Here is a 26,673-nt window from a genome sequence, read left to right as displayed (position 1 = left end):
ATATGGTGACCAGCACAGGCCCCAGTACCGATCCTTGGGGGACCTTGCTGTTCACCTCTCCATTGTGAAAACTGACCATTTATTCCTACCCTTTGTTTCCCCTCTTTCATTCAGTTACTGAGAAACAATTAACACTGCCTTTTCTTTCCTTGTTTTCCCCACAGCTTGTCCAAGTGGCATGTAACCAAAGAAACACGGGCAGAGCTGGATGCTGTGAAGATGATAAAACCTGATCTGGTCATAGAGACATAGCAGAGCTTGTGAGCGGGAGATACTGCACCATTGTGGGTCTGGCTTGGCTGGCCTGCCCCCAGCTGGGGCAACAGCTTGGTAGGGGCGGACAGACGAACACCTGCCTCTTTTGAGAGAATCCCTGCCATCCCCAGAGACTCCAACAGCGTATTTCAGCATCTGCGGTAGGTGACTAGGTAGAGATTGTCAGGGCCAACCCTCCTGCATGAGGGTGAGAGAGACAGGAGTAGGAGCTGGATTTGCTCTGCTTTTGGTCTGACCTTGGTGGGGGAAGTTGGACTGTGGGGGGGAGTGAGCAAGAAGGAGGAAGGGGGTCAGGGCCCAGGAGAGGGAGAGACATGGGAATTTGATGGAGAGATCTGGTAACTGCCCCTGTTCAGTCTGTCAGGGCAGGGGGAGATTCAAGAACCAGTCAGGAATTTCCATTCTGTTCCAATAGCTCAGTCACTATTTGTATATTTACAAGGGGTTTTGTAGTTTTTCACAATCCCACAGCTATTAAGTCAAGATTTCCTGTGCCCGTCTCCAACATTTTATTTATCCCAGGTATATGTTTCTGTGTCAGTTTTGCTGGAGTCCCGTAAAGATCACGACTCAAGAAATAACACTGCCCTCCAGAGTTTGTATTTCTTGTGATAGTTGTGCTAATGCACAAGAACTCTCACCTTCTTCAAGGCTACGGGAGTCCTCAGGGACATCCTCAGAAGATTTTTCAGGGAAAATGTCCATTTGAGCAGCTAAAAGAGGGCTTGTTTTTTTCCTCTCGGGGTGCTCCTGGCTTTTTCCGAAAGGTAAAAGGTCTCTGAATGCCCAGTGGGGAGTGGAGAACAAAGGCTCAGAACAGGGAGAAGGCGACGTTTATGGCTGATCACCTGGCATTTTCAAATACCCTAACAGGAGTCCCACGTACCCAGACAGATGCTGCTACACTAGTTATGCCTGACGCACAACTAATTTATCAGGTACTCCTGAACAAACTCGCCTCATAGACACTTATTTGCTCACACACTGATTGATAGAGCTCCCAAACACACAGAGTATAAGTTTGAGTGAGACAAACAGGTCGTATTTCTGGGTTTGGCCTGGGCAGGAGCAGGACTGGGCCTTCCCTGGCGCAATGCAAAAAAGGTGTTGGAAAAAAATTACATTTTGAAAGAAGGTAATTTGTGTGAGGGGTGGGGAGACTGTAGCTTAAGGACCCCTAGAACAAATGATTCCAAATTTGAACTACTAACTCTCCCCCTAGATCTCTACTAACCTGGCAATTTTCAGGCCAATCTGCCAATGCATATGGATTTTAAAGCACTTTGGAAAATTAGCTGTAAACTGCAACAGAACCTGAACTATAATGCATTTCTTGCCACTCTAATTGAAAAGGAGCCTTTTGGAGAGACCTAGACAAGTTCACATGCTGTGACTCTAGACAAAGCTCCATTACACTCCGGGTGGTGTTTATTCAGCTCTCTCATACAATACAATCTTACAAAGAGAATGGACATTCTTGAAAATAATGCAGAGGGTAAAGACGTTTTAGGGCGAGTCCTAGGACTACAGGAGAAGTTACTGAACATTAAATCTGACACCACCACCACCTCCATGCATGTGGAAGTGGATTTTCATAGGCCTTGTGTGATGGGGTGGACTAGGCCCAAAGGCCCCCTGCTGGAGGCCTCAGGGTTTTGCCACACCCATCCCAGGCATGGAGCATTGGAGACGTCCTCCAAGCAGGCTAGAGTGGCTGCAGGGAAAGCAGCCAATCAGGGCCCAGGAGGGCCATATAAAAGGAGCTCCAGAGGAGAGCAGTAGTCAGCTGCTGCTTGGAGCAGGAGAAGATAGGACTTCCTGTCTGGCTGCCTGGAAGAACAGTAGGGCCATGGACGGTTTGCTAGCAGAGACTAGGGGAGCATTGAGGGAGCTCCTGGCTGGTTGCTAGGACTGAGTAGGACTGAGCCTGGGGAGGGTTGCAGAAAGATAGTGTCTCCAGGGAGGAAGCCTTGGGGATTCAGCCCCATACCAGGGCTGGACTACTTAAAGACCAAAGCCCAGGGAGGGCTAGAGAGAGACACCACCAGAGGGGTACTGAGATAGGCCCCAGTGGACCATATAACCCAGAAGGGGTTTGTGCTGGTTAACAGGCAGACAGTGTGACTCGGCTGGAGTGCTGTGTCACTAACAAACCCACCTGAGAACCACCAAAAGGGGTCACCAGAACTAAAGAATGCAGACACGCCCAGCTGGAAGGGGGCACTCATGATTGGTGGGTGCCAACCCTGTTACACCATGTCTCCCCCAGTTGCTTGGAATAACCAGTATAGGCCCTGTGGCCTGATGACCTAGAGATCTGGGAGCTCGCTGTTGACACTAGTTGGTGAACAGGGAGAAGAGCAGGACTGGGAGAACACGAAATGAACAGACGCTCCACAAGGGAGGGAGCTTTCTGCCACCATCTGTCGATGAGCAAGGGGAAATGACTGAATGGTCTCATTTGCATCTCAGCTTTGTGCCAGTTTAGGGCATTTTGGTGAGAATGTTTTGAGTTTGGGGAAATTAAATCACCCTTCTGCCTGTCAGGACATAAGAGAACAGCACCAAATATGCCTGAGGTGAGGCAGGTTAATGGCCAAAGTCTGTCTCCACCACTGGGCTCTGGGGGTGGGGCACAAGTCACAGAGGAGAAAGTTGTTTGTTTTCTGGTTGGAGTGTGTTCGTCCTAACACACTCCCCTCCCATCCCCATTACAACTTAGTTTTTCTGTCTTCTGTTTTACATTAGAAAGGCAGGTCATGTCTACACTGGCATACTGTACAGCTGGGATTACCCTAAACCTGTTCTTTAAAATTCCCCATCGGTGCACTAACGATGGCAGGAATGCTAGGTTAGTAACGGTGCTGGCAACCTGAGGATGTGCAGCACCTTGACGTCAGACCCAATGATTGCACTGTAAACATGATGCATGAAATAGGCCCTCTACACTGATTCCTTGGGGAACTTGTGTGTGGAGATGTACCAAGCAGGGCCCATTTCTCAGCTCAGGTCCTAGCTGGCCCCAAAACCTTTGTTTTCTGAAGAACACTTGGACAGATTGAGGAACTGCTCCAGAGAGTCACCCAGGAAAGTCTTTTATGAGTAACACCAAGAAATATTGAAAAACAAACATCTGTGTGTGTGTGTGCCATATCCCATGAAGGGAAAAACCCAGTAGATAAGATTAGTCGTCATGAGATTTTAAACCGAAGTTTCTGGCTTGCGTGGGTTTTTTTGTTTGGTTGGTTTTGGTTTCAGTTCCCCCCCCTTTTTTGGGGGGGGGGGGGGAGATCCCAGCTCAGCACAAACTGTTAACAGCATAGGGCAGTTCAAACAGAGCTGAAAAATTGACATAGTATCTCTTGTGTTAAAGACTTACACATGTGCAAGTGTGATTTTTCAACCCCCCAAGTGACTTAGGAGCACAAGTCCCATTTCCTGTCAGGGCAGGGGGTAGGGGGGTGTTTGTGCTCCCAAGTCACACATACAGTTTTGGAAATCCCACCCCTGTGTTGTTGTAGAGATGACAGCGTGGTAATTCTAAGTTAATCACTTCTCAAGAATGGGGGACAGGTTAGTAATTGCCCCTGCACCTCTTCAGGCCACCCTGACTTTGGATGACTAGGAAGCAGAGAAGGGGCTTATCCAAGAAGGCTAAGGACAGACCAACAAGATGTGTGTGATGTTAGTCACAAGGATTGCTGCGGGTCTGGAAGGCTGTTGCAGCCTATGCCAGCACAAATGATAGGGTTGCTGTACTAAAATCGAGCACTTTCTTTGCCTTAAACGCTGCTTTCTGTCCTCTTCAGACATGCACAAAGTGCACAGAAAAATCGAGGGGAGTTCCACCGTGACTGTCGAGAACTTTAATGGTTAATAATTGCTAGGTCTTTGCCCCCTGTGAAATGTTATGATGTTACATTTACCTCCTCGATTGCAATGATGAAGTGACTATTAAATACACCTCTTCCTGGTGCCATAAGATGAATATGGCTGTGAAATCTCTATGAGCAATAATTGTTATGAGGTGACATATGGCGCCTAGAATGCCATGATAAAATGATGATAAAGATACCTTATAAAACGCTATGATAGCCTTATCCTCATGCGGGCATGCAAACTATTTTTATGGCTTGTTTTTCTGTATCACATTTCAATAAACGTATTAACCAGCTCAAATTTGATTATTTGAATCAGCTGGGCAGGGGCGGGGAGGAGATAGCATGTGGTCACCATTTTGAGCACATGGATGGTGGAGTGGGTGGCGCATTGGTCGGCCGGTAGAGATGCAGGCAGGGAGAGGGGAGAGAAAGGGGGGGTTTATGGTGAATTACAGCCTGGCAGGGGCCAGCAACCATTCCATTTTATGGCCAACAATCTGCTTTAGAAGTGATGTCCCCCGGTGCAGTCGCCATTTTGAGTGGGGCTTAAAGCTTGGAAAAGCTCCTCCTAGCTTACATCCGCCGGGCACCCAAAAGCTGGATTTTATAGATTGTAAAACAATGGATCAGAATAAAGAGGCTTATGATCAAGTGTTCTCCATGTCCACTAAGCGTAGGACAAGAAGTAATGGGCTCAGCTTGTAGCAAGGGAGAGAGAGATTGGATATTAGGAAAACTGTAAGGATATATAAACTACTGGATCAGGTTACCTATGGAGGCTGTGGCATCCCCATCACTGGAGGTTTTTAAGAACAGATTAGACCAGTGGTTCTCAACCCGCAGGCAGCTTGGAGTCCAATCAGCACAATCCTGTGGCCCCTGTGACATCCACAAGTCCATCCAGGTAGTATATGTATTGTGTGGATGCAGCCCACGTAACACAGAGAGCTGCATATGCAGCCCGCAATCATAAATAGGGTGAGATCCACTGGGTTGGACAAACATCTGTCTGGGATGGTCTAGGTTCATTTGGTCCCGCCTCCATGCAGGGGGCTGGCCTAGATGTCCTCTCAACATCCCTTCCCACCCCTATATTCCTACAATTCAGTGTACATAGGGACTGAATGCCAGGACTGTAATTTTACCTGGCCTTTGCACAGGCCATGCAAGGTGGGAGAAAGATTAATCACACTTCCCCCACCTGTTCCCATGCATGCACTAAAAGCCAGGCAAAAATTGGTCATAAGAGGCTCCGACTGTGTTAAGGTGGGTGAAGGGTTAACTTTGTAAACTGGTTGCTCTGAATTTCACTTTCACAGGTGGTGTTTTCCTCACTCTCTAAAGCAGATTGCAGGCTTGGGAGAGAGCGGGGGAAGGGCTGCTTGTTCCCTGTCCTGGGTTCTTTTCGTCTCTGTATTTGTGGGTCTAAACAGCAAACCGTGGCAAAGAAAGGAAGCTGGCTCCCAAGTTCTCTGTGGACTTTTACAGTAAGTGCATCACACTCTGTTTTACCTTGACTTAAATTAATCTTGTTTAATCAACAGCTTTATGAAGTTAGAGGATGGGATTTCTCTCACGCTGCCTGATGTCTGTCAATTGTAAACATAAAGCTGTGTTAAGCAGGAATCTTTCCCCTTGCTCCTCTAGTATCTTGCAGCTTTATGCTTCCTTGGCAGCTTTACATCTGACAGAGGTTAGGATTCCATAGCCACTACTAAGCCTGCACCTAAACGGCCTATATTCAGGGGCAGCTCTATGTATTTTGCTGCCCCAAGCACGGCAGTCAGGCGGCTTTCGGCGGCTTGCCTGTGGGAGGTCCGCTGGTAACGCGGATTTGGCGGCATGCCTGCAGGAGGTCCGCCGGTCCAAATTGCCGCCGAAGCCGTGGGACCAGCGGACCTCCCACAGGCATGCTGCCAAAGGCAGCCTGACTGCCACCTTCACCGCAACCGGCAGGCCGCCCCCCATGGCTTGCCGCCTCAGGCACGCGCTTGGTCCACTGGTGCCTGGAGCCGCCCCTGCCTGTATTTGCCCTGTTTTGAACACAGTTGGTCTTTAGAAAGTTATAAAGAGTTTTCTTGCAAACTCATGAACTAGACACCTGTGATTCTAGTGGTCAAATATTTAATCATCAATAATTGCCTGTATAAGGCTTTCAGTATGAAAACGTAGTGGAGACCTTTAAAATAGAAGTCAAGCTTGTAGCCTTTTTGGTGGTAAAGTTAGTCTTCAAAGAGTAAGCTGCTCACCAGAGCTATCATCTTGTCATGGAGGGTTTTTTTCCTAAAATCATAGGGTGAGATTTTTGTAGCAGCATAGAGGATTTAGACACATTTGGCATTAACTTATAAAGAAGAGGTATCTTAATGCCCTAGGCTGCTTTGAAACATTTTAGACACAGGTGGTTGTTTGTGATCTCTCGCTGTCTGGAAAGCCATCACACACCTGTGTATTCTGAAGGAGGAAAGAGAAGACCTGAAAAAGGGAAAGGGGAAACATGGAAATAGGAGAAAGAAGTGGGGAACAGACGGAATGTGGCAGGAGGGGAAAGGAGAGAGAAGACATGGGAAGGAAAAGGGCACATGGAATGGGAAGAGAAGAGACATAGAATGGGAACAGGGGAGTGGGGGAAAGAGAAAGAATTATAGGGCCTGTCGTCACTACCATGCTAAATCAGTGCTACTGCAGCACGTCTCGTGAAGACGCATTATGTCAATGTAACTACTTCACCTCAGCCAGACGACATAGCATGGTGTAGACACCACTTTAAGTCGATGTAAGTTACGTCGCTCAGAGGGGTGGTTTTTTCAGACCCTTGAGCGACGTAACTGGTAGTATAGATAAGCCCATAGGAAACTAAGGAGAGAAAGAATACCCACAGGGTAAAGGAACAGAGAAAGTTGGGGGGCGGGACCCAGAGAAGATGGGAGGGAGAGTTTTGGGGAGCTGAAGGAGAAATCCACCAAGAGTCTTTCTCAGATAGTATTGTGGGGTTCCAAGTGAGCTCCTGGAACAAATTGGTCAATCAAAGAGCAGCATGCACTCAGGCCTGGATGGGTCACACCCATGAGTTCAGCGGGAACAGAAGAATGAAATGGCTCAGCTGCTGACAACAATATGCAAACCCATTAAAAATAGCTGCTATATCAGAGAACCTATATCAGTAGCAAACCTACTTTTAAGAAACATGCTGAGTGCTCCTGGGAATTATATACGAGTGAGCCTTATTTGTGCACCTGGTCAACGGAATGAAACAAAAATGAAAGAAACAATTATAAAAGCCTTAAATCAAATACAATGTGATAGGAACAGTCCACCATGCCTTCTGTAAAGAAAATCCAGACCCCCCTCATCTTCCAGAATTATTTAAGCATGATGATAAAATAGTGGGGAAATTGGAAGTAGATGGTTGCCTTAGTTTATCTAGATGTTCAGAAAGCTTTTGACAAAGGCTTTCTCAAGAATATTAAAGAAATTTACCCTGAGGTGAGAAGCAAATTCCCGTCATGGATTAGGGACTGGTTTTGTAACAGAAGACAAAGAATAAGAATAAATGGTCAGCTTTCAACATGGCAAAAAAGCTAAAAGTGAAGTACCATCCAGTTGTGCATCGGATTGCTGCTTAATGGATTCACTAATGACATGGAGAAGGGCAAGAATAGTGAAGTGGCCAAATTTGCAGATGACAAAACAATTTGGAAAAAGAACAGGAGTACTTGTGGCACCTTAGAGACTAACAGGTGCCACAAGTACTCCTGTTCTTTTTGCGGATACAGACCAACATGGCTGCTACTCTGAAATCTATTTGGGTTTCTCAGGACTAGAGAAGACTGCGAGAAACTTCAGATGGACTTGACACAGAGCTAGGCAAGTGACTGATGAAATTAAATGTTGACTAGTGCAACGTGATACATATTGGAGGGAATAATTTGAACTATTCATACACATTACTAGGTTCCACATCCTGTGTAACCACTGAGGGAAAAGTTATCATTGTGGAAAGCTCTGTGAAAACCTCTGCTGAATGTGTAATATAGGTCAACATGCCCATCCCTCCCAAAAAAGTACTTATGATGTGTAAAGAATAAATAGAAAATACTGCAAATATTATCAGAGGTGACCAGCTAGAACAGCATATAAAGTAATGAATGGTTTACATAAGGCAAGTCTTATTTAGCCTCTCATAAAATGAGCAATAGGATATTCAATAAAATTGAAAGGCAACAAGTTTAAAACTAATTAATACTTTTACACAGTGTATACCTTGTGGCAATGAGTGCCAAGAGTTAATTATACATTCACAAGCTCATCTTTGAGAAGATGGATTCATATATTTTAAGGCCAGTTGGGAGCATTACATCATCTAGTCTGATCTCCTGGATAACACAGACCACTAAAATTCACCCAGTTACTCCTGTATTGAGCCCAATCACTTGTGTTTGACTAATGAGTATCTTCCATAAAGGCCTCCGGTCTTGATCTGAAGACATCAAGAGAGGGAGGAGCGACCACTTCCCTTGGTAGTGTGTTCCAGTGGTTAGGGGCTGTCACTGGTAAACATTTGTGCCTTTCTTCTACTTTGAATTTGTCTGACTTTCACTTCCAGCCATTGGTTCTTGTTATGCTTTTCCCAGCTAAATCAAAGAGTCCTTTAGTACCCAGCATCTTCTCCCCATGAAGATATTTATACACTCTAATCCCATCAACTCTCAGTCTTCTTTTTGATAAGCTAAACAGATGGAGCTCTAAATCTCTCCCTGAAGGGTATTTCCTCCAGCCCTTGAACCATTTCTGTGACTCTTTTTCGCACCCTCTGTAATTTTTCAAGCACCTTTTACAGACGTGGCCATCAGAAGTGTACACAATACTCTAGTATTGGTCTCACCAATGCCATACTCAGAGGTAAAAATCACTTCACTACTCATTGTTCCCTCATTTACACATCCAAGGTTTGCATTAGCCCTTTTTGGCATGGCAACGTACTAGAACCTCATGTTGAGTTTCTTATCTGCTATGACCCCTAAATCTTTTTCAGAGTCAATGCTTTCCAGGATACAGTCCCCCTTTCTGTAGGCAGGGCTTGCATTCTTTGTTCCTAGATGTATGACCTTTCATTTGGCTGGATTTTGTTTGAAGGGCCCAGTTTACTAAGCAATCCATATAGCTCTGTGGTGGGTATATCTACACTGCAACCAGAGGTGTGATTGCAGCATGTGTGGACACAGCTGAGCTAGCTTTGATAGAGCTAACTAGCTAAAAACAGCAGTGTAGTCACCAAGGCATGGGCAGAGGATGGGCTAGGCACCCAATGACAATTCTATCTAGGACCCTGGATATGTACTTGGGCAGCTAACCATAGCTACACAGCTATTTTTAGCGAGCTAGTTTGTTCAAAGCTAGCTAGGGTATGCCTACCCATGCTGCAATCGCAACTCAGATTGCAGCGTAGACATATCCTGCATGACGGCCCCATCCTCAGTATTATTTATACTCCACCAACCTTTGTGTCATTCACAAATTTTACCAGCAGTGATTTTTGTTTACTTCCAGATCATTGATCAAAATATTGACTAGCATTGGGCCTAGAACCAAACCCTTCTGAACTCCACTAGACCCACCCCCATTTAATGCTGATTCCCACTGACTTCTGTCAATCAGTCCTTAATCCATGGAACGTGTGCTGATATATTGTATAGTGCTAATCCTGTAATCGGAATGTTGTGCAGTGCTAAACAAAATACTGACAAAAGTCTATTACATCTCAATAGTTATTAATGTCAACCACATTTGTAATTACACCAAAAAATGAAATCAGGTTTGTTTGACAAAACCTATTTTCCATAAAACCATATTGATTGGCATTAACTGTATTCCCACCCTTGATTTTTTTATTGATTGAATTCCATATCAGCTTTTCCATTATTTTGCCCAGGATTGCTATTCAGCTAACCAACCTATAGTTACATGTGTATTCCACATGTCCATTTCGAATATTGACATGACATTAGTACTCTTCCAGTCTCTGGGAATTTCCCCAGATTCTAAGATTTATTAAAACCTAACATCAGCAGGTCAGAGATATCCTTAGTCAGCTCTTCTAGGATGCTTGGGTGCAAGTTGTCTGGGGCCTGTTATCCCTAGCAGATGATGTTTAACATCCTCCGTTGTTACTAATGGACTGGAAACTACTTCATCATCCTCATGTGATATGAATACATCATCCTGCTTCTTTCCAATTACAGATCGGAAACAATTATTGAACACTTCTGCCTTTTCTACATCTGTATTAACAATTTCACCACCTCCATCTGATAGCTGGCCTATAGCATTTTTAGGTTTTATTTTGTTCCTGATCAACTTTAAAAACTCCTTCTTACCATCTTGCCAGCATGGATTTTTCCTAATATCTTTAGCTTCCCTTTTGAATTTTCTGCACCCCATAACTTTAATATATAGTGGTTGCTATCTATTTCTCTTCTTTCCATTTGTTCTATATTGTGCTTCTATTTCTAATTGCTGACGTCGCTTCTCCACTGAACCGGGATGGGCTCCTAGCCAATATTGTCCTCTTTCTTGATTGTGGAAGTGTGGCTTTTTGGCCCTCTAATAATCACTTCTTAAAGAATTGACTCTCTTTTTTCCCAGAATAAAGGTAATCAGGCTATGATCTCTGGTCCCTAGGCAACCATCAACTTCCAGTCCAACGATCAAGTCTCTTTATCCATCCTAACAAAGTCCAAAATAGAGTTGCCTCTGGTTGGGTACAAAACCTTTTGTGTTAGAAAATTATCTATACGTTCCAGAAACTCTCATGATGCTTTGCTGCTGGCTGCATGAGATCTCCAGCATGTGTCTGAGTGGGTGAACAGCCTCTTCTGAAGCCAAAGCTAATACTAGTCTATGGATCATCTAGCCAGAGGTGCTCTCACGGAGGATATGGTGTTACTCCTGTGCCTAGAACTCTTCTCTTGAACAACATGCCAGAGTCCCACCCAGGGTCTGAGAGTTTCACGGCTCTCCTGTCAGGGCTGGTGAAACCACTAGGCGAACTAGGCGGTCGCCTAGGGCGCCGAGTGGTTGGGGGCACCAAAAAGTGTTGCCCTGGCTCAGCAGGGAGGAGCCGCCTTCCGGACACACCGGAGAGCCAGAGCATCCCACTTGCGGGGGCAGCAAACCCCAGACATGGAGGAGCCAGCGCAGCAGCCCTGCAAAGGCAGCAGCGCCACTAGTGGGGAGCTGCTGCACCCCCACCCATCCTGCCCAGGCTGCGGCCCGGTGCCCCCCCAAGGGGCTCCTGCAGGCTGCAGCAGATGCATACAGGTGCCAGCTCCCATGTGCCCCCCGGCTCCCACCTCACCACGCTCGGGCTCCCGGGAGTGTGAGCCACTGCCAGGGCGCGGGGCCCTGAGCCTGCTCCTGGAGGTTTTATAATAGAAATTTTAAGTATCACTTTCTGAATGTGACAGCAAAATACACTGGGAAACCCTGCAGGTACCAGGCTCTCAGATCACGGACGTTCTTTGCTGTTCTTTATGATCAGTCATTAAGCTGTTAGGACTGGCCTTGTGAGCTGTGCTATCATTCAAGTTAAGCGTAGAACTGCTCTTATCTAAAGACTTTGCTGCTGCTGAACTCCTAGCTCCCTTATAGCAGGTAACTGGTCTACTGGAACTAATCACCTGGCTTATCTGCCATCTCCTCTTCAAACGGTGCAAACTCAGTCGATAAATTCAGAACGAAAGTAGACATAGGACATTTACGAGGTGTCATATTTATGTAAGACAAATCACATGATGGCGGCTTGTGCTGCCCTATTCTGGCATTACCAAAAGCTAGCCTGGCCTTCAATGCAGGCCATGCCAGCCGGGAAGGCTACCCTAGTTTGCGCCCCCTTGGAAGGCACTTGGAGACCATTGCAGAGGTTCAGAATCACTCCGGCCACTCCTCCTCCCATACCCAACATGCCCCCTCCTTTGTCTGGCCTGTCTCCATCCCACACCTGCTCTTGACCCAGGAATGGCCCCTGCGGCTACTGCAGAGGCAGTTGTGAGTTGACTGCATGGGCTCTGTGCTGGCATAGAGGCCTGTGTCTGGTCTAGAGCCCCTGTGGCTGCCCTATGGCGCCGTCAGTAGCATAGCTAGTGGGGTGCAGGGGAAGCAGCTGCTTCCCCTCAGCACATTTTCAAAAAAGCGGTGCCTTAGGCAGGGTTACCATGGCACCAGGGGCGGGGCCCATGCTCCCCTCTGAAATTTGGCCTGCCCGGCTTCCCCCAGTGTGCTGCATACCCCACCCCTGCCGATCAGCTGTGTCTCCTAGAAGGAGGGAGACAGCTGATCGCATGGCAGGGAGGGGAGGGGAAGAACTGAGCTCCAGCAAGCTGGGCTCCTGCAGGCAGGCTTTGCTGGCTTCCCCTTGTGTGCTGCATAAACCCTTCCCCGTCCCTGCCTCGCAAATTAGCTGTCTCCCAGCAGGAGGGAGACAGACAGCTAATCACCTTGGTGGGGAGGGGGAAAGAACTGAGCTCCAGCAAGCTGAAACCTGAATTGTCTCCTAAGGGAAGGGCTTGTGATCATGTTGGGAGGAGGGGGAGGCATTGCTGAGTCCCAGGGTTGAGTAATTCTCTGGTGATGGTGGTGATTAAGTTACTAATTGTCATTCACTTGCTGCACACAATGGCTGGTGATGGTTGTTTAACATCCACCCAGCCATTTGGTCAATGCCTTGCTTCTTGGGAGTTGCCTTCTGTAACTTCTCTAATTTCATCCCACTCTCCTGTGAGTACAAATTCTGGTTCTAAGGACCTGGTGCCTGGATCCCATATTGCCTTGCACTGGGATTGGGAATTAGTGCCCTGACATGCAACTCCTCCTATTGTGCCAGTGTAGATCCTGCTGTTAGTACAGCTATTTGAAGGTGCCCTTGTGTTTAGCTGAAACTTTGGACTTAATTTAGTGGGGATGGACTCAGAGACTGAGAGCTAAACTGACACTGCTATCCTGCTGTGTGGATCCCAGTGTGCTTGTGCTGATAGTGCTACTGCCTTGGTGTGATGATGACATTATGCTAAGATGAATCATGAAAATAGTGTCCTGGTGTGATGGTGGTCACTCTGTGCTGTTCATGTGAATCTTGCATTTTTGTATGCTGTGTTGGTGTAGCCCTGTTGTTCCCAGGAAATTAGAGCCACAAGGTGGGTGAGGTAATATTTTTTATTGGCGCAACTTTTGTTGGTGAAAGAGACACAAGCTTTGGAGCTTTCACGGAGTCCTTTCTTCTTCCTAAAGAAGAGTTCTGTGAAAGCTCAAAAGCTGGTCTCTCTCACCAACAGAAGCTGGTCCAATAAAATATTACCTCACCCACCTTGATATATATTATCACCCCCGTCCATATTACCTCACCCAGCTTTCCAGGAGTGAGTTTTCATGATGACATGGGAAGTGCTCTGACTGGTCCTGACTTCTCTGTATCAGCCCCTCTAGCTTGCACTGCAGCCCAGTACCTGGGGGTTGGGTGCCTGCAGCACTGAGACTCTGTGAGATCAGGGACTCATAGACCTAGCTGGGACGGGAAGGGGACTCCTCCTTGGCCTCTCTCTCTTGTTGCCTCCTTTTCCCGAGTGGCCTCATGATGCACAGAGCCAGCGTGGCTAGGTGCTGCATTGGAGAGTCTCCCTGTTCTGAAGGGATGGGGGTTCTTGTTTCCACAGATACCCCTTCTCAACATCCCCTGCTGTGAAATCCTAGACTGTAACTAGGAACAGGCCAGCCAACCCTTTCACAGGTATATTCCCTTTTAGGGAACATAAGAATGGCCATCCTGGGTTAGACCAAAGGTCCATCAATTGCTTGTCAAACTTGCCATTGAAAGCGACAGGTGAGAATACTGAAGTGGAACCAAAGACAGTCCCTGACCCCTTGCCAGTGATGGATGCCAGGGTACAACACAATTCTAAACATGATCCCCTGCTGGCCCAGGGACATGACATTATGAAGAGTGGATGGACTAATGCATGCAAACAACTGCCTCCAGCTGTTTTTGTTTGAAAAAAAAACCAAAACAGCTGAGTGTAGGTCAGCATTGCCCAATGAGTGGTACGAGAGTGCTTATTCCAGCAAAGCTCAGGCCACAGGTACTCTAAGGACTACCTAGAGGCCATCTGAGAACTGTAGAAATGAAAGCCCTGGCAAGGAGTTGTGTGTGGAGATTCTCTGTCTAGCACCTTCTTTCAGAACTGAGATCCTGTAGTCCAACTGCCTAGCCCCTAGGACGAGTGCTGACCCCTCAGACTCTTCTGTAGCTTAAGCACACCCTCCCCCAGAACTCCAGCGGTGTGGGCGCTCTGGGTTTACAGTTCATCGCTTCAGAGGCACGTGATAATGAAGCAAACATGCACACACAGACTTTGCACAGGATTCTAAAACACTCTGGCTCTCTAATGAGATAGCGTGGGAGATACACAGATCTAGACAAAGTAATATACACACCTGTATGCATGTTCCTGCCTCTGTTTCCTTACCACTCTGCAGAGTTCTTTGAGCTTGGGCAGAGCCCTCTGAGAAGTCCAGGTTCCCCTGTTCCTGCACATGCCTTCTCCTCTGAACCATGGAGTCTCTCTGACACTGACCTCTGCAGTCAGTACCCGTTTGCTATCCTGTCCAAACCTCCTCTGCTTCTGGTCTCTTCTCAAAATGGATGGTGACCCAGAAGCTCTCTTTTATAACCTCCCATCTCGTTTGTCAAGTGACCTGCAGTTCTACCTCATCAGGTGATCAGAGTCACTCATTATACGCCCTGTTGCTTAATTACCAGCCCACCTGGATAGATTGGGTCTCCTGGTTGGTAGCCAATCTTTTGTCTCAGGCTGTTTCTATTTGAATAGAAGACCATCAAGGTTTAATGACTCTCTCTGATTAGCCCTGGGCCACCATCCCTAGGCATTTCAATCCAACATGGAATTAAAGGAAACAGAGACGGCAGCAAGCCCCACTTTCAAAATGGAGTCTGCAGACTGACACAGATACTCATGGACAGAATTTGTAACCCATACACAGATAGAAGCAGCAAAGAATCCTGTGGCACCTTATAGACTAACAGACGTTTTGCAGCATGAGCTTTCGTGGGTGAATACCCACTTCTTCGGATGCAAGTAGTGGAAATTTCCAGGGGCAGGTATATATAAGCAAGCAAGAAGAAAGCTAGAGATAATGAGGTTAGATCAATCAGGGAGGATGAGGCCCTGTTCTAGCAGTTGAGGTGTGAAAACCAAGGGAGGAGAAACTGGTTCTGTAATTGGCAAGCCATTCACAGTCTTTGTTTAAACCTGAGCTGATGGTGTCAAATTTGCAGATGAACTGGAGCTCAGCAGTTTCTCTTTGAAGTCTGGTCCTAAAGTTTTTTTGCTGCAGGATGGCCACCTTAAGATCTGCTATTGTGTGGCCAGGGAGGTTGAAGTGTTCTCCTAACTTTAGGACCAGACTTCAAAGAGAAACTGCTGAGCTCCAGTTCATCTGCAAATTTGACACCATCAGTTCAGGTTTAAACAAAGACTGTGAATGGCTTGCCAATTACAGAACCAGTTTCTCCTCCCTTGGTTTTCACACCTCAACTGCTAGAACAGGGCCTCATCCTCCCTGATTGATCTAACCTCATTATCTCTAGCTTGCTTCTTGCTTGCTTATATATACCTGCCCCTGGAAATTTCCACTACTTGCATCCGAAGAAGTGGGTATTCACCCACGAAAGCTCATGCTGCAAAACGTCCGTTAGTCTATAAGGTGCCACAGGATTCTTTGCTGCTTCTACAGAACCAGACTAACACGGCTACCCCTCTGATACCATACACAGATAGCTTCCTCAAATCATCCCGGTGGGCGGTGGGGGGTTGTTTTATTGCAGCAGATGCCTATTCTGAATGGCCTGATGTATTCTGTATGAATTCAGATAGTTCAGCACTGGTGATGGCACCATACATTTCATGAAGAGACCACTTAAACCAGCTTTTAAGCATAAGTACAGCAGCATCTTTTGCACCAGTGATACCACTGAAAATACTAAGTCTACAATACAGCCATAGACAGTGATTTATGATAATACCAATGAGCTTCATGTCCCTGTTTCTACAAGTGACCCTAACATGGTTGGCAAAGCAGGAAGGTGTTGCTGATACACTACACCAGAATGTACAAACACTGTTCCACATAGTGTTATGAAGGCTGGAAGATGTTATCCAGAAATATCTAGAAAAAAATCACAATCAGCCATAAGTGGTGTAGTGTAGACATAGTCAAAGTAGCCCTTGTACTGTTTCTAAGAATTGTAATGTCCTCATTTTTATATCGGGGTTTTTTTGACTTGCTTCCTCATTTTTATAAAATCCTTCTTTCTAAAGTGTGACAGATCTGATTTTTGGTACAGTCCATCCTATAGGGATGTTACATTTAAATATATTGTTGTCTCTATTTGTCAGTGACTCAAACGTAGCTACTTCTTTTACCAAGTCTGTTACTTAGAATGATGTCAAGAATAGTCCCTTTTCTTGTTTACTCTAGAAATAGCTGTAAGGGGGCCACTTAGGGATGTGGGGCAAAATCAGTATTTAGTCCTGCCTAGTGAAGGCAGCAGGCTGGACTCAATGATCTTTCAGGGTCCCTTCCACTTCTATGAGATAGGTATATCTCCATATATTAAAACTTTCTGGTAACTTTCTCCAGACAAAGAGCTCTGTGGAGCCTGAAAGCTTGTCCCAGCCACCTTTGGGTCCATGGGAAGATGTTTGTTTTGTGCAGTGACTGCAATTTTATGATGTCTCTTGGTTTTAATAGTCTGATGGAGTTTAGCTTTAATCTTCTAATGTTCTTGATTCAGTTTCAGACCATTCCTAATAGCACACGATGAGTGAAGACAAGACCCTGACTGACATCCTCGTGCAGGAATTGGAAGATCTCGAAAAGAAAGATTTAAAAAAATTTAAACACAAATTATCTGATTTTCGCTATGAGGGGACGAAACGTAAAATCCCCCGGGGCAAGCTGGAGAATGCCGACGAAATGGACGTGGCCAGTCTCCTGATAGAGTTCTATGGCGAAGACAGTGCAGCGAACGTAGCGATCGAAATCTTCACCAAGATCGGTCTGAAAAACTCTGCCGTGAAACTCCAAGAGGAAAAAGAGACAGGTACAAAAAATCTAACACGTCTGCTACCCCTGTGAGTCCTTCTTCATTAATATTCCCCACTGGAGCTCCAGCAGAATGAACAGCAGTAGCAGCAGCAGCAGCAAGCTAACACCACCTAACAGATTCCAAAACCCTGAGGAAACCGGTGGGAGTCACCAGCTAAGGCAGAGACACATATGGGGTGAACTTGCAAAACTCCAGCCTTCTTTTTTGCACCTGCAAAAAGTGTGGCCCCATAACTGCAGGTCTAAGTCAGAGCATTGGCACCTCTAACAACCTGCTCTGTACCCACTGGGAGTACCCAGATTTGCACCTATACGTCAATTTGCACCAGTAGAAGGGATGCTGCTCTTTGAAAATTTGGTCCATAATATTTTTCTAGAATGATTGTAAAACTATTGTGCCTCTTTTTTATTAGTAGCTCTTATTGCCTATTCTCTAGATGAGCACTGCATTTAACATGCCATGAATCAGCTGTAGTTAGTGTATTTATGTAAAATATAGACAGACACCATACAAGTAACCAGGGGCGGCTCCAGGCACCAGCACGCCAAGCGCGTGCTTGGGGTGGCAAGCCACGGGGGGCGCTCTGCCAATCTCCGTGAGGATGGCAGGCAGGCTGCCTTTGGCAGCGTGCCTGCAGAGGGTCCACTGGTCCTGCGGCTTCAGCGGACCTCCCACAGGCTGCCGCTGAACTCGCGGGACCAGGGACCTCCCGCAGGCAAGCCGCCAAAGGCAGCCTGCCTGCTGTGCTTGGGGCGGCAAAATGCCTAGAGCCGCCCATGCAGGTAACTGAGGAAGAGAGAAACCTGTGAGAAGCAGAATGCTATTGTAAGAGCCTGATTCTGCTCCTATTGCGCTTCGAGGTTGCATGGTCATGGCCCACATTTTATTTTTATGTGGGAGAAAGCACAGCACACAGGAGCTAAACCAGTGGTTCTCAAACTTTTGTACTGGTGACCCCTTTCACATAGCAAGCCTCTGAGTGTGACCCCCCCCCATAAAATTTAAAAACACTTTTTTATATATTTAACACCATTAAAAATTCTGGAGACAAAGTGGGGCTTGGGGTGGAGGCTGACAGCTCGCGACCCCCCCATGTAATAACCTCATGATCCCCTGAGGGGTCCTGACCCCCAGTTTGAGAACCCCTGAGCTAAACAGATCTGCATATGACACAGAGTTTGATCCTACTCCCACTGAAGTCCACAAGATAGATTCTGTGCTCTCAGGAAACACAGCATGGAACACACAGCTCAGGAGTGGAGAACAAGGGTAGCTTTAAGCCACTTGTGCACCACCTGGATTTGGGGCTTCCCTAGGGCCCAGGCCCTTGGCATATATTATAACAGCCCCAGGGACTGCTCGGCTTTCCGGCAGCCTGACACCACTGCCTGCGGGTGGCTCTGTGACTCAGAGTTGCTGGAGCTCACTATATAGACCAAAGCTGCTGTGATAGTGCTACAGTTACCAATGTTTCCCCCCCTTCCATTCTTATCCCCCCTTTTCTAGGCCCCCTGCCTCGCCCACACACGCACTTCGAAACCTTCTCAAACAAGGTTTCCAAGATGATCTCAGCCCATTGAGAATATAAGGACAATTTGCATAAAATTTGTTTTGCCATTTTTGTGAGCTACACTAGTTTGAAAACGAACTTTCCCCCTCCACGCCACCTGAAGTCTTATTCTGTTGCTTTGGACTCATATTTTAAGGATTTGTCATGGGGTCTCTCCCCACACTGGTGCCTCCTGGTGGCCGTTTCAGGAAATAGTGCTGGTCAGCAGGTGTGCCCGCCAGTGGTGGTGGCGCTCCAGTCCTCATCTCTGCCTGTAGACCCACTGCAGTTCCAGTCTCACTGCCTCTGCTTCGTGGCACAGCCCTCTGTCCGTCTCACAATCCGGGTTCCCCACTTCCAGAGGGACTCCTTATGCAACTGTCTAGCTCAGGGATGGGCAAACTATGGCCCACGGGCCGGATCCGGCCCTTCAGGGCTTTGGATCCGGCCCGCGGGATTACCCCTGGTGGTGCTGCGGGCCCGGTGCTGCTCTCAGAAGCAGTCCCCGGGCCGGGAGGCAAAGGGCTCCATGTGCGCACGCAGAGCCCTCTGCCCCCCCCCCCCAGGGGCCGCAGCACTTCCTGGAGTGGCGTGGGGACAGGGCAGGCATGCAGGGAGCCTGCCTTGGCCCTAGTGTGCGCCACTGCCACCCCGGAGCCACTTTAGGTAAGCGGCACCGGGCTGGAGCTCAAACCCCTCCTGCCCCCCAACTTCCTGCCCTAAGCCCTCTGCCTGTACCTCGCACCCCTCCTGCACCCAACTCCCTGCCCTGAGCCCCTTTCTGCACTCCTGTGCATTCCAACCACCTGCCCTGAGCTCTGCTGCACCCTGCACCCCATCTCCCTGCCCTGAGCCCCGTCCTGCACTCCGCACCCCTCCTGTACCCCAACCCCCTTCCCTGAGCCCCCTCTTACACTCTGCACCCCTTCTCTGTCCCTATCCCTTGTCCTGAGCCCCTTCCTCCACATCCCGCACTCCACCCCCCATGCCCTGGCCCTGCATACAATTTCCTCACCCAGATGTGGCCCTTGCCCCAAAAAGTTTGCCCACCCCTGGTCTAGCTGCTCCTCGCAGCAGCTTGACAGTCCCATAGCCTAGCCACTTCTTCAGCAGCGAGTGTGGAGGGGGTCCCAGGCCCACCCACTACTCTGAGTCCCAGCCCAGGGACCCTCTAAATGACAGCTTCCCACTGCCCCTCCTTTCTTTCTATACCAGTCTGTCTCAATTCCCTGGGCCACTTCCCTGCAGCCCCAGCACCTTCAGCTCCTGCCTCTGGCTCCTTCACCCTCTTCCCAGGGCCTTGGGCCTGCAAGCTCTAGCAGCCCTGTTCATGGTGCTAGTCTCTGCATCCCTCTAGGAAGCCAGTCCCCTCCTTTGGTCTTCCTGCAGCAGACTCCTTGTTCTAGCTTTCAGCTTCCTTTTATATGGGACAGCTGGGCCCTAATTGGCTGGTCCAGCCGCCACCCTAATTGGCTGCAGCCACTGCCCTAATTGGCTGTTTCTTTGCAGCCCTGTAGGCTGGGTTTTAACCCTATCAGGGCCAGTGTGGAGCAGATGCCTCATCACAGGATTCATCACTTCCTGGCCCTCACTGCAACTGGCCAAAGTGTAATGAAGTTTCTTTAGAATGTACTTCTCCTATTCCTGTAAGCACCCTTGATATTTAATGAGACCAAGAGAATTGAGTCTTGGCTCTGTAAGTATCATTCCTCCAAAAGGAGCAGAGATCCACTGATATGTGGCTCATGCCCATCTCATTTCTCTGAGACTCATTCTAACCCCATATTATTTCTCTTTCAGTTTTGGTTCAGCCTCAATCTACTCGATCGCTATCTGTTGCAACTCTGAGTTTTAAAATGACACAAGGTAACGTATGGGACATGCATGTTGAAAATGTACCCAGTTGGTAGCAGCGCTGCAGACATTACAGTGCATCTATCAAGTGTTCAGTGTATCAAAAGACAAAATAATAGTCATTTGGGGACAGAATCTGACCTCAGGTACACCAGTGTAAATCTCGAGTACCAGTAATTAGGTCATTATTCCGATTTATTCCAGTGTTACAGAGACCAGAATTTGGCCCAGTGTGTTTTCCAAATTCTCAAATTCATGAGTAACTGAGTTGAGGGGTGATCCAAAACCCATTGAAATAGAGGGAGTCATTCTGCTTTTAAACATCAGCTATTAAACTGCATGTATATATTTTCCCTTCTACTCCCTGCATCTCTCCATATTGAAGAATCTCCATCTCTGGAAACATTTCCCTAGTATAGTCAATGTTCAGCTGAATTCAATATTTAAAATTTAATTTCAAAATATCTATTTTCCATCATCTGAAATCCCCCCCCCCCCCCAGCAATATGATCTGTTATTCCCCTTATTAACTAGAATCTGGGATTCATATGCATCGAAATAGCACTACCATGAAACTCCTTAATGACAAATCTGTCTTTTTCCCCTGAATTTCTGCATTCACGGATTCTGATGCTCCATATCACTGAAGTAGATTACAGACCAAAGTATAAGGAACATATACGAGAAAAATACCAACTAATAGAAGAGAGGAACAATCAAATTGGAGAGTGTGTGGAACTAAACACAAGATACACAAAGCTGCTGATTGTAAAGGAACATCGTGACCAGAAGGAGAGAAAGCACGAAATAAGAGCCAAAGGGAAAGAACACGCAGAAATCATGGCAAAGCGAGCTAGTTCTACTAAACTGGAGACTTTATTCGATGCTAGTGGAAACAGGCAAACACCACTGAGAACCATTGTGCTGCAGGGAGCTGCTGGGATTGGAAAAACAATGTTAGCCAAGAAGCTCATGGTAGACTGGGCATTTGGAAAACTCTATCCCAGCAAGTTTGATTACATCTTCTACATCAATAGCAGGGAAATGAACTGTATTTCTGAGCGTCGAAGCATCGCAGATCTGATTTTAAACAATTGTCCTGACAGAAACGTACCCATCAAAGATATTTTGGTGAATCCAGAGAAGCTTTTGTTCATAATTGATGGTTTTGATGTACTTAAATTTTCCTTTGATCAGCAAGAAAGTAGTCTGTGCACTGATCCCTGTCAGACAAAGCCAGTGGAAATCATACTGAGCAGTTTATTAAGGAAAACAATTCTTCCAAAATCCTACTTAATAATCACTACGAGACCAACCGCTCTGGATAAACTCCGGCAGTGTCTGAAGTTTCCCCATATTGCAACAATCCTGGGATTCTCTGAAGAGGACAGGAAGGAGTATTTCCGCAAATTCTTTGCAAATGCCATCCAAGCAAAACAAGCTCTTGATTTTGTAAAAGAGAATGAAATGCTCTTCACCATGTGTTTTGCTCCCATCGTGTGCTGGATCCTGTGCACGGTGATGAAACAACAGATGGAGAGCGGAGAAGATCTAGCCAAAAGCTCGAAAACAACCACCTCAGTATACATGCTCTTTCTGTCCAGTTTATTAGATAACCATTCCAATTCAAAGGAATCCGTGCACACTGACTTGAAGAAGCTATGCTCCCTAGCTGCAGATGGGATCTTGAACAATAAAATACTCTTTGAAGAAGAAGATGCAAGGAAGCATGGTTTGGATGGATCTGACATTCAGTCCCTCTTTCTCACTAAGAATATTTTCCAAAAAGATATCGGCTTTGAAAGCGTCTACAGCTTCATTCACTTAAGTTTCCAAGAGTTCTTTGCAGCTTTGTTCTATCTCTTGGTGGAAGATAAAGAAAAAGGGTGTGATTCAGTGACTCTGAAGAAAGATGTGAATGAAATTTTGAAAAATTATGGAAAATCTAGAGATAATTCTTTTACCTTGACGGTACGTTTCCTGTTTGGTCTCTTAAACAAAGAAAGAATGAATCACACAGAAAAAATCTTTGGCTGTAAAGTTTCACCTGAAATTAAACAGAATTTATTGAAGTGGTTTGGATCTGTAGCAAAAAGAAGCTGCGGTCTGACCTTCAGATCCCCCGAGGAAAAGCGATTCCAGCTTGAGTTGCTTCACTGTTTGTACGAGATTCAGGAAGAAGAGTTTGTCAAAAGTGCAATGGATCATTTCCAAGAAATTGGTCTGAGCAATATTCAATTTACAAAAATCGACCACATGGTTCTTTCATTCTGCATAAAGAATTGTCGTAATGAGCAGTCACTCTCTCTGAACGATTGTACATTTGGACTGGAAGAGCAGGAAGAAAGACAAGAGTCAGTGCTACGGAAGTTAGTTCCTTGGTGAGTGTGTCAGTTTATTGATATGAATATCCAATGTGTGTAGTTATAATAGCATCTGCTATTGTCAGAGTGCAGATGGATTTGTCAACCATTCCAGCATAATGCCATATTTTCATAGGCCTAAATCCAGAGATCCTTACTCAATACATTATACTGATGATAGGGGGCTGCTTACATTACCACAATCTTGACCCAATGCCTATTCAAGTCAACATGAGAGTCTTTCCATAAACGTTAATGGGCTTTCATTCAGGATCTTTGTCTTGGCCAATAACAGACATCTTCAATTCCCTGGGCTGTCAAATAAGCCCGATTCACTTACACTTTTCAAGATACACATTTCTAATGCCAGAAATCCCCCATTTACTAATTTGGCATCAGAATAAAGGGGTAGTAGCATCCGATAATGTTTAAAAGGATTATCTTTCAAAAAAATAATTGAATTGCCTGCTCCAGAATAAAAACTGCTGAGCCAACCTCTTGAAATGAGAGTGAATTTTTTTTCAGTACCCAAAATGGAACGTTTCTGTTCTCTCTTTCCAGGGAGTTAGAGGAGAAGGAGCCAAAATATTCCCCGCCTCATCTTTTGTGTCAAGCACTGAAGGATCCAGGCTGTAAACTAAAGAAAATATCGTAAGTGTTTGCTCTTCTACGAACTATCATTGCTGCTTTTCTCTCAGGGCAGGCCTGCACAACTCGTAAAACGGCGAGGGCCATATTACTCCAAAGAAAACAACTGAGGGCCGAAACCCCCCAACCCTGCCGACCCCCCCCCAGCGCTGCCAAGCCCCCCCCCGAATCACAACACCCCACCAGCACCACCCGCCCCATGGAAACAAACCTTCCTTCCCCAGCGCTGCTCCACCTAAACATTGAACCTTGGTAATATGTTATAGCGGGCTCCTAAGGTATTATAATTAAGGTAAAAGAAAAATGTCTTTTTGCTAGAAGTAGAATAAGATCTTCCCCCAACTTTGTAATCAATTGCCCTGTTGCATGAATGAGGTGTGAATGAGGAAGGCCTGGAAGGCAACACCTCCAGACAGCTGCAACCCTTGGAGAGGGGATGGGAGCCAGACCAGATCAGTAGAACAGGTCAGCCACTGACTCCTCGCTCGCCTCCTCAGCCCCCTACCCACCCAGCTCGCCTCCCGACCCCCTGCCACTGCCCGCCCACTCACCGCCTCAGCCCCCCAACCCCCAGCTTGCCTCCTCAGGCCCTGCCACTGCCCACCCGCCCGCTCGCCTCCTCAGCACCCCCACCCCCAGCTCACCTGTGCCCCCCGCCACTGCCCACCCACTCGCCTCCTCAGTCCCCCACCCCTGGCTTGCCTCCTCACCCCCCGCCACTGCCCGCCCGCCTCTTCAGCCCACCTCCCTCACCCGCCGCTTGCCTACTCATCCCCCGTGGGCCGCACAGTGAGCCCATGCGGGCCGCATGCGGCCCCCGGGCCGCATGTTGTGCAGGCCTGTCTCAGGGGCTTAGCAGCAATGTGCAGCTATGTATCACTGGGGTTTAGTCTCTGAGCAGCAGAGTGACTGCTAATTCACATGGAACCAGCCAGCCTCATGATGTGTTAGTGATAAAGACCAAGGAATTCAGAGGTTACTCGAGCTACACATATTTATATATCATTATTATTTATTATTGCCATTTTGTGCACTGTATCTAGATAAGAACATTATTATGAAATGTATTTCTTGTATTAAGTATATCCTAGATCAGAGGTAGGCAACCTATGGCACGGGTGCCGAAGGCGGCACGCGAGCTGATTTTCAATGGCACTCACACTGCCCGGGTCCTGGCCACTGGCCTGGGGGGCTCTGCATTTTAATTTAATTTTAAATGAAGCTTCTTAAACATTTTTAAAACCTTATTTACTTTACATACAACAATAGTTTAGTTATATATTATAGACTTATAGAAAGAGACCTTCTAAAAATGTTAAAATGTATTATTGGCACGAGAAACCTTAAATTTGAGTGAATAAATGAAGAGTCGGCACACCACTTCTGAAAGGTTGCCGATCCCTGTCCTATATGTTTGACCAGTGTAACAGACCTGATTTCTTCTTTCGCTTCCCCTCACCCATACAAAATAAGAGCAGTTTATTTATGTTCTATGGAAAAAGAGCTGGTTGACAGGAATAATGGTTTTTATAGATGTCCAGGTCTATGACACACTGGTTGTGCTCCTGAAAATGCCAACTTGGTATATGGCTCCACAGCTTCATTATTCCTGAATGGGAAGCTCTGTTCCCAGAGGGAAAAAATTCAGGGGTCAACATGGAAGCAACTCCCACTGAAGTCAGTGCAAGCCTAGACAAGAATCTCAGAGGAGAATTTTGACCGAGAATGCTGCTAACAAACCAAGAAGTCCCAACAGTGATTGGTTTTTAAACCCCTCAAACATTTGACATGAGGAAGAATTTTCAAACATACGGTACCTAAGGGATTTCAGTGAATGTTAGTGGCCCCAAGATAATCACTACAGATCGAATGAACTCCCACAGGAAAATGATCAAAGACAAAAACACTCTTTCACCTGTGGGTGAACTCTTTTCACAAAGTGATGACTCCACATCTGACCCCATCAGTCCTCACACTCAAAGGAAACCTTCCCAAGGCTTTCAAAAGATGAGCCTGGAAGTTTGAATCCATAACTTTGCTAGACTCTAAAAATTATGTTCTTAATAAAGACACCGGAGTTATGGCTTATTACAATCTGCAACCCACTAACCTCCCTGTTTGTCCTGTGACTGCAGGGGCCACTTCCCCTTGAATGGTCCCTCAGATTAAAATTAGGGTGACCAGATGTCCTGATTTTATAGGGACAGTCCTGGTTTTGGGGTCTTTTTCTTATATGGGCTCCTATTACTCCCCACCCCCGTCCCGATGTTTTTCACACTTGCTGTCTGGTCACCCTAGATTAAAATATATGCTAACTACTTATGCTAAACTATCTGTTTGATCTTATATTTAGCTGTGAAGCTCTTGGTACCTCTCCCATCCCTGAAGAAGAGCTCTGTGTAGCTCGAAAGTTTGGATCTCTCACCTACAGAAGTTGGTCCAATAAAAGAAATTACCTCATCTAACTTGCCTCTCTAATGGCACATAAACTCTTCTGAAAAATCTACCCTAAACAGTCTTCCCTTTCTCCTGTTTACTTACTCAGATCCTGCTTAGCTTTTCACAACTGAGTCTTTATCAAATACAAGCCACTTACAGTTCAGCTCTTGGGATTGCTAATTAAACACGGAATATTATGAAGCATCTTCCCTATAATGAAAAATCCTGTTATAGTAAATGCATAGCAAGGGGGAGAGCAGAAGGCATGCCCCGGGGGACGAGTTAACCATAACTCTGACTGTCCTGACTTCTGCTACAATCTCAGTTTCCCTATTACATTGGCATAGTGTTTGTTTGTTTGTAAAATGTCTTCAATTATTTGAAATCAGTGATACAAAACTGTGCTTGCAAAACACCCCAAATTATCACGGAGAAACAAGGAAACATGTTACAAACATAAAATCCTGGCCTGCTGAATCATTC

At 46.5% G+C, this 26,673-nt stretch overlaps 1 protein-coding gene across 1 annotated transcript in view; it reads left to right on the top strand.

Annotated features, from left to right (window-relative positions):
- LOC120403986 overlaps window positions 1-26,673 on the top strand; it is a 60,503-nt gene that overhangs the window by 25,390 nt on the left and 8,440 nt on the right. The window contains exons 12-17 of the mRNA XM_039536004.1: window positions 165-251; window positions 1,067-1,214; window positions 17,043-17,331; window positions 20,687-20,752; window positions 21,390-23,121; window positions 23,665-23,754. Of these exons, the coding sequence (XP_039391938.1) occupies window positions 165-251; window positions 1,067-1,214; window positions 17,043-17,331; window positions 20,687-20,752; window positions 21,390-23,121; window positions 23,665-23,754 (2,412 nt within the window). The remainder of the gene's footprint in view (window positions 1-164; window positions 252-1,066; window positions 1,215-17,042; window positions 17,332-20,686; window positions 20,753-21,389; window positions 23,122-23,664; window positions 23,755-26,673) is intronic.

Source organism: Mauremys reevesii, linkage group 4 (assembly GCF_016161935.1).
Source record: "Mauremys reevesii isolate NIE-2019 linkage group 4, ASM1616193v1, whole genome shotgun sequence".
In the NCBI taxonomy this organism is placed as follows: domain Eukaryota; kingdom Metazoa; phylum Chordata; order Testudines; family Geoemydidae; genus Mauremys; species Mauremys reevesii.
This window is presented reverse-complemented; position numbering and strand designations above follow the sequence as displayed.